Source organism: Bombina bombina, chromosome 4 (assembly GCF_027579735.1).
Source record: "Bombina bombina isolate aBomBom1 chromosome 4, aBomBom1.pri, whole genome shotgun sequence".
In the NCBI taxonomy this organism is placed as follows: domain Eukaryota; kingdom Metazoa; phylum Chordata; class Amphibia; order Anura; family Bombinatoridae; genus Bombina; species Bombina bombina.
Window position 1 is genome coordinate 1,164,661,858 of NC_069502.1, and position 13,212 is coordinate 1,164,675,069.

General features: G+C 42.4%; 1 protein-coding gene across 1 annotated transcript in view; it reads right to left on the reverse strand.

Annotated features, from left to right (window-relative positions):
• The window catches only part of CDC42BPA (CDC42 binding protein kinase alpha), a 643,466-nt gene that overhangs the window by 121,915 nt on the left and 508,339 nt on the right, over positions 1-13,212 (reverse strand). Inside the window, exon 19 of the mRNA XM_053712628.1 lies at positions 12,332-12,480. Within this exon, the coding sequence (XP_053568603.1) occupies positions 12,332-12,480 (149 nt within the window). The remainder of the gene's footprint in view (positions 1-12,331; positions 12,481-13,212) is intronic.

Genomic DNA, 13,212 nt, shown 5'->3' on the forward strand with positions numbered 1-13,212 from the left:
TCCCAATTTTCCACTCCTGGGATGTGGATAGCAGACAGGTGGCAGGAGTGAGACTCCGCCCATAGAATGATTTTAGTCACTTCTTCCATCGCTAGGGAACTCCTTGTTCCCCCCTGATGGTTGATGTATGAACTTGGCCCTCGCTAGCTGAGGCCAAGCTTTGAGAGCATTGAATATCGCTCTCAGTTCCAGAATATTTAATCGGTAGAAGAGATTCTACCCGAGACCAAAGACCCTGAGCTTTCAGGGATCCCCAGACCGCGCCCCAGCCCATCAGACTGGCGTCGGTCGTGACAATGACCCACTCTGGTCTGCGGAAGGTCATCCCTTGTGACAGGTTGTCCAGGGACAGCCACCGACGGAATGAGTCTCTGGTCCTCTGATTTGCTTGTATCTTCGGAGACAAGTCTGAATAGTCCCCATTCCACTGACTGAGCATGAACAGTTGTAATGGTCTTAGATGAATGCGCACAAAAGGAACTATGTCCATTGCCGCTACCATCAAACCTATCACTTCCATGCACTGCGCTATGGAAGGAAGAGGAACGGAATGAAGTATCCGACAAGAGTCTAGAAGTTTTGTTTTTCTGGCTTCTGTCAGAAAAATCCTCATTTCTAAGGAGTCTATTATAGTTCCCAAGAAGGGAACCCTCGTTGACGGAGATAGAGAACTCTTTTCCACGTTCACTTTCCATCCGTGAGATCTGAGAAAGGCCAGGACAATGTCCGTGTGAGCCTTTACTTGAGGAAGGGACGACGCTCGAATCAGAATGTCGTCCAAGTAAGGTACTACAGCAATGCCCCTTGGTCTTAGCACCGCCAGAAGGGACCCTAGTACCTATGAGAAAATCCTAGGAGCAGTGGCTAATCCGAAAGAAAATGCCACGAACTGGAAATGCTTGTCCAGGAATGCAAACCTTAGGAACCGATGATGTTCCTTGTGGATAGGAATATGTAGATACGCATCCTTGAAATCCACCTTGGTCATGAATTGACCTTCCTGGAAGGAAGGAAGAAGTGTTCGAATGGTTTCCATCTTGAACGATGGAACCTTGAGAAACTTGTTCAAGATCTTGAGATCTAAGATTGGTCTGAACGTTCCCTCTTTTTTGGGAACTATGAACAGATTGGAGTAGAACCCCATCCCTTGTTCTCCTAATGGAACAGGATGAATCACTCCCATTTTTAGCAGGTCTTCTACCCAATGTAAGAATGCCTGTCTTCTTATGTGGTCTGAAGACAACTGAGACCTGTGGAACCTCCCCCTTGGAGGAAGCCCCTTGAACCCAGAACATCTCTTTCCCAAGCCTGAGCGAAGAGAGAGAGTCTGCCCCCCACCAGATCCGGTCCCGGATCGGGGGCCCGCATTTCATGCTGTCTTGGTAGCAGTGGCAGGTTTCCTGGCCTGCTTTCCTTTGCTCCAGCCTTGCATAGGTCTCCAGGCTGGATTGGCTTGAGAAGTATTACCTTCCTGCTTAGAGGACGTAGCCCTTGGGGCTGATCCGTTTCTGCGAAAGGGACGAAACTTAGGTTTATTTTTGGTCTTGAAAAGACCTATCCTGAGGAAGGGCGTGGCCCTTGCCCCCAGTGATATCAGAGATAATCTCTTTCAAGTCAGGGCCAAAGAGTGTTTTCCCCTTGAAAGGAATGTCAAGCAATTTGTTCTTGGAAGACGCATCCGCTGCCCAAGATTTTAACCAAAGCGCTCTGCGCCACAATAGCAAACCCAGAACTTTTTCGCCGCTAACCTAGCCAATTGCAAGGTGGCGTCTAGGGTGAAAGAATTAGCCAATTTAAGAGCACGAATTCTGTCCATAATCTCCTCATAAGAAGAAGAATTACTAATAATCGCCTTTCCTAGCTCATCAAACTAGAAACACGCGGCTGCAGTGACAGGGACAATGCATGCAATTGGTTGTAGAAGGGAACCTTGCTGAACAAACATCTTTAGCAGACCTTCTAATTTTTTATCCATAGGATCTTGGAAAACACAACTATCTTCTATGAGTATAGTGGCGCGCTTGTGTAGAGTAGAAACCGCCCCCTCGACCTTGGGGACTGTCTGCCATCAGTCCTTTCTGGGGTCGACTATAGGAAAACAATTTTATAAATATGGGGGGAGGTACTAAAGGTATACCGGGCCTGTCCCATTCTTTACTAACAATGTACGCCACCCGCTTGGATATAGGAAAAGCTTCGGGGGGCCCCGGGGCCTCTAAGAACTTTTCCATTTTACATAGTGGTTCTGGAATGACCAGATAATCACAATCATCCAAATTGGATAACACCTCCTTAAGCAGAGCGCGGAGATGTTCCAACTTAAATTTAAAAGTAATCACATCAGGTTCAGCTTGTTGAGAAATGTTTCCTGAATCTGAAAATTCTCCCTCAGACAAAACCTCCCTGGCCCCCTCAGACTGGTGTAGGGGCCCTTCAGAAACCATATCATCAGCGTTCTCATGCTCTACAGAATTTTCTAAAACAGAGCAGTCGCGCTTTCGCTGATAAGTGGGCATATTGGCTAAAATGTTTTTGATAGAATTATCCATTACAGCCGTTAAATGTTGCATAGTAAGGAGTATTGGCGCACTAGATGTACTAGGGGCCTCCTGTATGGGCAAGACTGGTGTAGACGAAGGAGGGGATGATGCAGTACCATGCTTACTCCCCTCACTTGAGGAATCATCTTGGGCATCATTTTTACTAAATTTTTTTATGACATAAAATACATATAGTTAAATGAGAAGGAACCTTGGTTTCCCCACAGTCAGAACACAATCTATCTGGTAGTTCAGACATGTTAAACAGGCATAAACTTGATAACAAAGCACAAAAAACGTTTTAAAATAAAACCGTTACTGTCACTTTAAATTTTAAACTAAACACACTTTATTATTGCAATTGCGAAAAAGTATGAAGGAATTGTTCAAAATTCACCAAAATTTCACCACAGTGTCTTAAAGCCTTAAAAGTATTGCACACCAAATTTGGAAGCTTTAACCCTTAAAATAACGGAACCGGAGCCGTTTTTATATTTAACCCCTTTACAGTCCCTGGAATCTGCTTTGCTGAGACCCAACCAAGCCCAAAGGGGAATACGATACCAAATGATGCCTTCAGAAAGACTTTTCTATGTATCAGAGCTCCACACACATGCAGCTGCATGCCATGCTGTCCTCAAAAACAAGTGCGCCATACCGGCGCGAAAATGAGGCTCTGACTATGATTAGGGAAAGCCCCTAAAGAATAAAGTGTCTAAAACAGTGCCTGCCGATATAATCATATCAAAATACCCAGAATAAATGATTCCTCAAGGCTAAATATGTGTTAATATCAATCGATTTTAGCCCAAAAAAAGTCTACAGTTTAAATAAGCCCTTGTGAAGCCCTTATTTACAATCGTAATAAACATGGCTTACCGGATCCCATAGGGAAAATGACAGCTTCCAGCATTACATCGTCTTGTTAGAATGTGTCATACCTCAAGCAGCAAGAGACTGCAAACTGTTCCCCCAACTGAAGTTAATTGCTCTCAACAGTCCTGTGTGGAACAGCCATGGATTTTAGTTACGGTTGCTAAAATCATTTTCCTCATACAAACAGAATTCTTCATCTCTTTTCTGTTTCTGAGTAAATAGTACGTACCAGCACTATTTGAAAATAACAAACTCTTGATTGAATAATGAAAAACTACAGTTAAACACTAAAAAACTCTAAGCCATCTCCGTGGAGATGTTGCCTGTACAACGGCAAAGAGAATGACTGGGGTAGGCGGAGCCTAGGAGGGATCATGTGACCAGCTTTGCTGGGCTCTTTGCCATTTCCTGTTGGGGAAGAGAATATCCCACAAGTAAGGATGACGCCGTGGACCGGACACACCTATGTTGGAGAAATCCGGTTCTGAAAATAGCCGAACGCCATGAACGGCCGCCTTCAAATCACTAAATTTGAAAGCACTATCTGAATAATTAAAGTTTAATTATAACTTTCATATTCATTTTATAAAGTTTGCCTTGTAAAAAATATCCTTTAATCAAAGGTCTGACAAACTTAAGGGCCATATTCTCTGAAAGAAAATCAAAATGGAAAAGATTCCCTGAGGAAGGCAGAACCATAGGGATATGAAATCACCCAAAAATATTTTGCGATTCAGACAGAGCATACAAAGTTAAAGGGACAGTCTACACCAAATGTTTTAACAGATAGATAATCCCTTTATTACACATTCCCCAGTTTTGCATAACCAACGCAGTTATATTAATATACTTTTTACCTCTGTGATTACCTTACCTTGTATCCAAGCCTCTGCTGACTGCCCCCTGATCACAACGTTTTATTTATTATCTATTGATTTGCATTTTAGCCAATTAGTGCAGTGACTGCCACAAGCTACGGGCATGAGCACAATGTTATCTATATGGTTCGCATGAACTAGCAGTCTTCTGCTGTGAAAAGCAAATATAAAAGCATGCGATAAGAGGCTGTCTGTAGAGGCTTAGAAACAGGCAGGAATTTAGAGGTTTAATTGTTATAAAGTGTATTAATATAACAATGTTGGTTGCGGAAAGCTGGGGGATGGGTAGTAATGGCGTTATCTATCTTTTTAAACAATAACAATTTTAGTGTAGACTGTCCCTTTAATAAGTTTCAAATTTCCTTCTATTATCAAATTTGCTTCGTTCCCATGATATTCTTTGTTGAAGAGATACCTAGGTAGGCATCTGGAGCGCTACATGACAGGAATAGGCTGCCATCTAGTGCGCTTGCAAATGGGTAACATTATTACATAACTTCTGCCATATAGTGCGCCAGACACGTGCATGCTCCTGAGCTTTTTTTGACAAAAGATACTAAAGGAACAAAGACAATCTGATATAAGAAAATTAAAAAAATGTTTAAAATTGCATGCTCTATCTGCATCATGAAAGAAAAAAAATGTGGGTTCCGTATCTCTTTAAGCTTGGCCTGAGACCATTTTTTATGAACAACTGGTTTTAGAATTCCAAGAAGACTTGCATGCGGCACCCAAATGTTTCCTTTGAAAAGAAGAGTGAAATCCCATTTGGGTTTGTTTACATTACCTTAAGGAAGAAAAAGAACTTTTGCCCTTGTGTAAAATCCTTTATAACAAATACCAGGTTAAGACCAAAGCAGAACTTATCCTTTGAAAGGACATAAAGGGACAGAAAACACATAAGATGTTATTGTTTAAAAACATAGATAATCCCTTTATTACCCATTCCTCAGTTTTGCATAACCAACACTGTTATATTAAAGGGACATAATACTCATGTGCTAAATCACATGAAACTGATGCAGTATAACTGTAAAAAGCTGACAGGAAAATATTACCTGAGCATCTCTATGTAAAAAGGAAGATATTTTACCACACAATCTCCTCACCTCAGCAGAGTAAGTTCTGTGTAAAAAGTTATATTCAGCTGCTGCCCAGCTGCAGGTAAAAAAAAATAAAAAATGAAGAAATGAACAGCAGCCAATAAGCATCAGCAGTGCTGAGGTCATGAACTCTTTTACTGTGATCTCATGAGATTTGACTTAACTCTCATGAGATTTCATTGTAAACTTCCTTACACTGAATAGGGAAATAAGATAAGAGTGCTCGAGGCTCAACCCTTCGGCTGTCCCGGGACAGACATACTGATTTGCTGCTTAGAAGTCCTTTACAATGGGATGTGGCTACTGAGGAACTTTTGAGGTAAAATATCTTTCTTTTTTACATAGAGATGTTCAGGTGATATTTTCTAGTCAGCTTTTTACAGCTATACTGCATCACTTTCAAGTGTTTAAACATTTGGGTATTATGGCCCTTTGATATACTTTTAACCTCTGTGATTACCTTGCATCTTCTGACAGCCTCCTGATTACATGACTTTTTATTTATTATCTATTGACTTGCATTTTAGCTGTGTTGTGCAGAACCCACAGGCGTGAGAACAATGTTATCAATACGGCCCACATGAACTAGCAGTCTCCTGCTGTGAAAAGCTAATAAAAAAAGGATGTGATTAAGAGGCTGTCTATAGTGGCTTAGAAACAGGCAAAAATGTAGAGGTTTTAAAGTGATAAAGTACATAAATATAATGTTGGTTGGGCAAAGCTGGGGAATGGATAGTAAAGGCGTTATCTATCTTTTTAAACAATAACAATTTTAGTGTTGACTGTCCCTTTAAAGACGACAGGAAACAAACTGAAGTTCATATGAGAGGCTCTGAACAAAGCAGAAGAACAAACATTTACGGGAAGGCTTCTCCCAAATTTCAAGTATGTGTTACTACAAAAATATAAGAAAAAACAGAATTTATGCTTACCTGATAAATTATCAGGTAAGCATAAATTCTGTTTTCTCTTGCAAGGTGTATCCAGTCCACGGATTCATCCTTTACTTGTGGGATACCAATACCAAAGCTTTAGGACACGGATGAAGTGAGGGAACAAGGCAGGTACCTTAAACGGAAGGCACCACTGATTGCAAAACCTTTCTCCCAAAAATAGCCTCCGAAGAAGCAAAAGTATCAAATTTGTAAAATTTTGAAAAAGTATGCAGTGAAGACCAAGTCGCTGCCTTACAAATCTGTTCAACAGAAGCCTCGTTTTTAAAAGCCCATGTGGAAGCCACTGCTCTGGTAGAATGAGCAGCAATAGTTTCAGGAGGCTGCTGGCCAGCAGTCTCATAGGCCAAACGGATGATGCTTTTCAGCCAAAAGGAAAGAGAGGTAGCAGTCGCTTTCTGACCTCTCCTTTTACCGGAATAGATAACAAACAAGGAAGATGTTTGTCTGAAATCCTTAGTTGCTTGCAAATAGAACTTTAGAGCACGAACTACATCAAGATTGTGCAACAGACGTTCCTTCTTCGAAGAAGGATTAGGACACAGAGAAGGAACAACTATTTCCTGGTTAATATTCTTGTTAGAAACCACTTTAGGAAGAAAACCAGGTTTAGTATGCAAAACTACCTTATCTGCGTGGAACACCAGGTAAGGTAAATCACACTGTAAGGCAGATAATTCTGAGACTCTTCGAGCAGAAGAGATAGCTACCAAAAACAAAACTTTTCGAGATAACAACTTAATATCTATGGAATGTAAAGGTTCAAACGGAACCCCTTGAAGAACTGAAAGAACTAGATTTAGACTCCATGGCGGAGCCACAGGTTTATAGACAGGCTTGATTCTGACTAAAGCCTGTGCAAACGCTTGAACGTCTGGTACCTCTGCCAGACACTTGTGTAAAAGGATAGACAGAGCAGATATCTGTCCTTTTAAGGAACTAGCTGAAAATCCTTTCTCCAATCCTTCTTGGAGAAAGGATAATATCCTGGGAATCCTAATCTTACTCCATGAGCAACCCTTGGATTCACACCAACAAAGATATTTCCGCCATATCCTATGGTAGATTTTCCTGGTGACAGGCTTTCTAGCCTGAATCAGAGTATCTATAACTGACTCAGAGAAACCACGCTTTGACAGAATTAAGCGTTCAATCTCCAAGCAGTCAGACGTAGAGAAACTAGATTTGGATGCTTGAACGGACCCTGTATTAGAAGATCCTGCCTCATTGGCAGTGTCCATGGTGGGACAGATGACATGTCCACTAGGTCTGCATACCAAGTCCTGCGTGGCCACGCAGGCGCTATCAAAATCAACGAAGCCTTCTCCTGCTTGATTCTGGCGACCAGACGAGGGAGAAGAGGAAACGGTGGGAAAACATAAGCCAGATTGAAGGACCAAGGCGCTGCTAGAGCATCTATCAATGCCGCCTTGGGGTCCCGGGACCTGGATCCGTAGAGAGGAAGCTTGGTCTTCTGACGGGACGCCATCAGATCCAACTCTGGAGTGCCCCATAGCTGAGTCAGCTGGGCAAATACCTCCGGGTGGAGTTCCCACTCCCCCGGGTGAAAAGTCTGACGACTCAGAAAATCCGCCTCCCAGTTGTCTATTCCTGGGATGTGAATTACTGAGAGATGGCAGGAGTGATCCACCGCCCACCTGATTATTTTGGTTACTTCCTTCATCGCTAGGGAACTCTTCGTTCCCCCCTGATGATTGATGTAAGCTACAGTCGTGATGTTGTCCGACTGAAATCTGATGAATTTGGCCGCAGCTAGTTGAGGCCATGCCTGAAGCGCGTTGAATATCGCCCTCAGTTCCAGAATGTTTATCGGGAGAAGAGATTCTTCCCGAGACCATAAACCCTGAGCTTTCAGGGAGTCCCAGACTGCACCCCAGCCTAACAGACTGGCGTTGGTCGTTACACTCTGGTCTGCGGAAACATATTCCCTGAGACAGGTGATCCTGAGACAACCACCAGAGAATCTCTGGTCCCCTGGTCCAGCTGTATTTGAGGAGACAAATCTGCATAATCCCCATTCCACTGTTTGAGCATGCATAGTTGCAGTGGTCTGAGATGTATCCGAGCAAAAGGGACTATGTCCATTGCTGCTACCATTAATCCGATTGCCTCCATGCACTGATCTACAGATGGCCGAGGAATGGAATGAAGAACTCGGCAAGTAGTTAAAAGTTTTAGTTCCTAGGAAGGGAACCCTTGTGAGAGGGGATAGGGAACTCTTTTTTTACGTTCACCTTCCACCCGTGAGACCTCAGAAAGGCCAATAAAATCTTTGTGTGAGACTTGGCTCTTTGAAAAGACGGCGCCTGAATTAAGATGTCGTCCAAATAAGGCGCCACTGCTATGCCCCGCGGTCTAAGAACCGCCAGAAGGGACCCTAGTACCTTTGTGAAAATTCTGGGAGCAGTGGCTAACCCGAATGGAAGAGCCACAAACTGGTAATGCTTGTCTAGAAAAGCGAACCTGAGAAACTGATGATGATCTTTGTGGATAGGAATGTGCAGGTACGCATCCTTTAGATCCACGGTAGTCATATATTGACCTTCCTGGATCATAGGTAAGATTGTCCGAACGGTTTCCATCTTGAATGATGGAACACTGAGAAATCTGTTTAGAATTTTTAGATCCAGGATTGGCCTGAAAGTTCCTTCTTTTTTGGGAACCACAAACAGGTTTGAGTAAAAACCCAGTCCTTGTTCTGCCATTGGAACTGGGTATATCACTCCCATTGTAAGTAGATCTTCTACACAGCGTAAGAACGCCTCTTTCTTTGTCTGGTCTGAAGACAGACGCGAAATGTGGAACCTTCCTCTTGGAGGGGAGTCCTTGAATTCTAGAAGAAATCCCTGGGAAACAATCTCTAATGCCCAGGGATCGTGAACATCTCTTGCCCAGGCCTGAGCGAAGAGAGAGAGTCTGCCCCCTACTAGATCCGGTCCCGGATCGGGGGCTACCCCTTCATGCTGTCTTGTTAGCAGCTGCAGGCTTTTTGGACTGTTTACCCTTGTTCCAGCCCTGGTAAGGTTTCCAAGTTGCCTTGGGCTGTGAAGCAGTACCCTCTTGCTTTGCAGCCGTAGAGACTGAAGCGGGACCGTTCCTGAAATTACGAAAGGAACGAAAATTAGCCTTGTTTTTAGCCTTAAAGGGCTTGTCCTGAGGGAGAGCATGGCCCTTTCCCCCGGTGATTTCTGAAATAATCTCTTTCAATTCTGGCCCGAAGAGGGTCTTTCCTTTGAAAGGGATATTTAATAATTTGGATTTTGACGACACATCGGCCGACCAGGACTTGAGCCAAAGCGCTCTGCGCGCCATAATGGCGAAACCTGAATTTTTTGCCGCTAACTTAGCTAATTGCAAAGCGGCATCTGTGATAAAAGAATTAGCCAGCTTTAGAGCCTTAATTCTATCCATAATTTAATCGTATGAGGTCTCCGTCTGGAGCGAGTCCTCCAGCGCCTTAAACCAGAAAGCAGCTGCAGTAGTTACAGGAATAATGCAGGCAATAGGTTGGAGAAGAAAACCTTGTTGAACAAAAATTTTCTTAAGTAGACCCTCTAAATTTTTATTCATAGGGTCTTTAAAAGCACAACTGTCTTCAATTGGTATGGTTGTGCGTTTAGCAAGTGTAGAAACAGCCCCCTCTACCTTAGGGACCGTTTGCCACGAGTCCCGCATGGGGTCAGTTATGGGGAACATTTTCTTAAAAATAGGGGGGGGGGACGGACAAAAGGGACACCTGGTCTATCCCACTCCCTAGTAACGATATCCGCAACCCTCTTAGGGACCGGAAAAGCATCAGTGTATACAGGAACCTCTAGGTACTTGTCCATTTTACACAATTTCTCTGGGACCACCATAGGGTCACAATCATCCAGAGTAGCTAATACCTCCCTGAGCAATACGCGGAGGTGTTCAAATTTGAATTTAAACGCCAATGTATCTGACTCTGCCTGATGAGAAACCTTTCCTGAGTCGGAAATTTCTCCCTCAGACATCAAATCCCTCGCCCCCACTTCAGAGCGTTGTGAGGGCGCATCAGATAAGGCTACCAAAGCTTCAGACTGCTCATAATCTGTTCTTAAAACAGAGCTATCGCGCTTTGCAGGGAAAACTGGCAGTTTAGATAGAAAGGCCGCAAGGGAATTATCCATGACTGCCGCTAGTTGTTGCAATGTAATAGTGGCAGACGCACTAGAGGTACTAGGCATCGCTTGAGCGGGCGTAACTGGTTGTGACACATGGGGAGAGGTAGACGGACTATCCTCATTACCTTCAGTCTGAGAATCATCTAGGGCCACACTTTTAAGTGCAACAATATGATCTTTAAAGTGTATAGACATATTAGTGCAATTGGGACACATTCTGAGAGGGGGTTCCACCATGGCTTCTAAACACATTGAACAAGGATTTTCCTTAGTGTCAGACATGTTTAACAGACTAGTAGCATACGCAAGCAGGCTTGGAAAACACTTTAATCAAATAAAAAACACAATTTGAAAAAAAAAACGTTACTGTGCCTTTAAGAGATAAAAAGAGCACACAATTTTACAAAACAGTGAAAAATGCAGCAATCCTTTTGAAATTTTCACAGTATGTACCTAAGGCCTTAATATGATTGCACCACAAGTTGCAGAACGATTAACCCCTTAATGCCCAAACCGGAGCAGCCTAAAGCCAACAACCGGTTAAATAACTACAGCACCTTGCCACAGCACTGCTGTGGACCTACCTGCCCTTAGGGATCAGATTTGGGGGAAAAAAACTTCTTTTAGGCCCTCAATCAATAGCAGGACCCTCCATGTGAAGCAGCATGAACTTGTCTTTCAATTCTAACTGCGTATCTGAGGCACAAAACTAGGCCCCTCCCACTCAACTCCGGAGTTGTGAGGCCTACAAAAATCACTTCTAAGTGACTAAATTTTTGCCATGTGGATATTAACCCCAGAAAACACTCCAAAGTGCTTAAAAAGTGTCTCCAACAAGTATTTCTTAAACCAAATAATTGATTGCCCTGAATTAGTGTCAACCAGCATAATTAGCCCTGTCATGTAAGCATTCAATTCTTTACTAAGTCTCAGAACATAGCTTACCCTCCCCACATGGGGATCTTGTCAGTCTTCTAGCATTATCTCAGTCTTGTCTAGAAATAAATGACTGAACATACCTCATTGCAGTCAAGCCTGCAAACTGTTCCCCCCAACTGAAGTTTTCTGGTACTCCTCAGTCCTGTGTAGGAACAGCAGTGGATTTTAGTTACAACATGCTAAAATCATCTTTCTCTCAGCAGAATTCTTCATCTTTTTTCTGCCAGAGAGTAAATAGTACAAACCGGTACCATTTAAAAATAACAAACTTTTGATTGAAGATATAAAACTACAATTCTAACACCACATTCACTTTACCCTCCCGTAGAGAGACCCTAGTGCTTAGAGCCGGCAAAGAGAATGACTGGGGGGTGGAGCTAGAGGGGGAGCTATATGGCCAGCTCTGCTGTGTGCTCTCTTTGCCACTTCCTGTAGGGAATGAGAATATCCCACAAGTAAAGGATGAATCCGTGGACTAGATACACCTTGCAAGAGAAAGCTGTTCAGTAATCAGCTATAGTAAAACTTAATAATCAAATTATCAGACTATTGTTAGTAATCAAACTATAACTGTGTAGAAATAAAGCAACTGCTCCTAGTATGCGCCACTAAAGCAAACAGCTTAGATGTGAATAGTGTGTCATTTTGGAAGGAGACGAGCTAACTGACGGATGTCACTCTCAGTAAGGCAGGCAAGGTCATGTGATGTCTTTTACAGTACATGCATTACATAAATGTTATTTCAGCAATGAATACATAGAATAGCACATGATAACTGCACAACAAATGTAATGATATCATAAATTATACTGATATAGAGATCAGGAAAGAAGTGATAAGGTCGGGAGCCCACTGCAGACACACACCCAGACATACCATTCGGTAGCTATTATAGCGGCCTTGGCTTTGTTTAGCTCCTCCTGTATGGTTTGTTTGGCTCTGATCTCGGCATCCAGGGCTGATTGCAGTTCCAGTCGGGCAGACATATCCAGCTTCGCAAAGCGGCGCATCTTCCAAGGCATGTCCTGCATATAAAGATGGCAACTGTGAAGAGGCGGCCAGGCAGGCAGGCAACTGAATTGTTATAGGTTTTTAGAATAATTATAATAAAATATCTCTTATGTTAGCAACAGTTAGAGATAGCCGGGTTAAAGCCATCTGACCCTTGCTACTCTAGATCTAAAAAGAAACAAAAATGCTGTATAGTGTTAATGGGACACTAAGTAAAAAAGTAAACTCTTTCTAATTTACTTCCACTATCAAAATGTGCAGTTTTTTGTTTGTTTTTCTTTGCTTAATTTCTGAGCATATGCAAGAGTTCACAGTTTATAAATATATGAGTCTGTGATTCGCTGATGGATGTCACATGATAAAGGGGGGAGTGAAATTGAAGAAAATATTGAAATTTGTCAGAATTTTTTTTTTACTAATTTGAATATGCACATATTGTTTTAATTATGCATTTATTGATTATGAAATTCTGCTGAATTTAATGGTCCTTTACTAAATGTGAAGGAAGAAAGAAAATGAGACATTATCAGTGGGAATTCATTAGGGAATATTTTAGTTAAACACAAGACAGAAAAAAGTCAACCTCAGCCTTGATGTACACATGAATATAATGGTTCTAGGTCCTAACACGTTTTGGGTAACTTCTTGTATTGATTATTTACTTAAAAAAGCTCAAAGAAGGATAAAGTACAGAGAAGTTCTCCTGAGGATCACACATTGTTATTTTATAAGGATCACATAATATT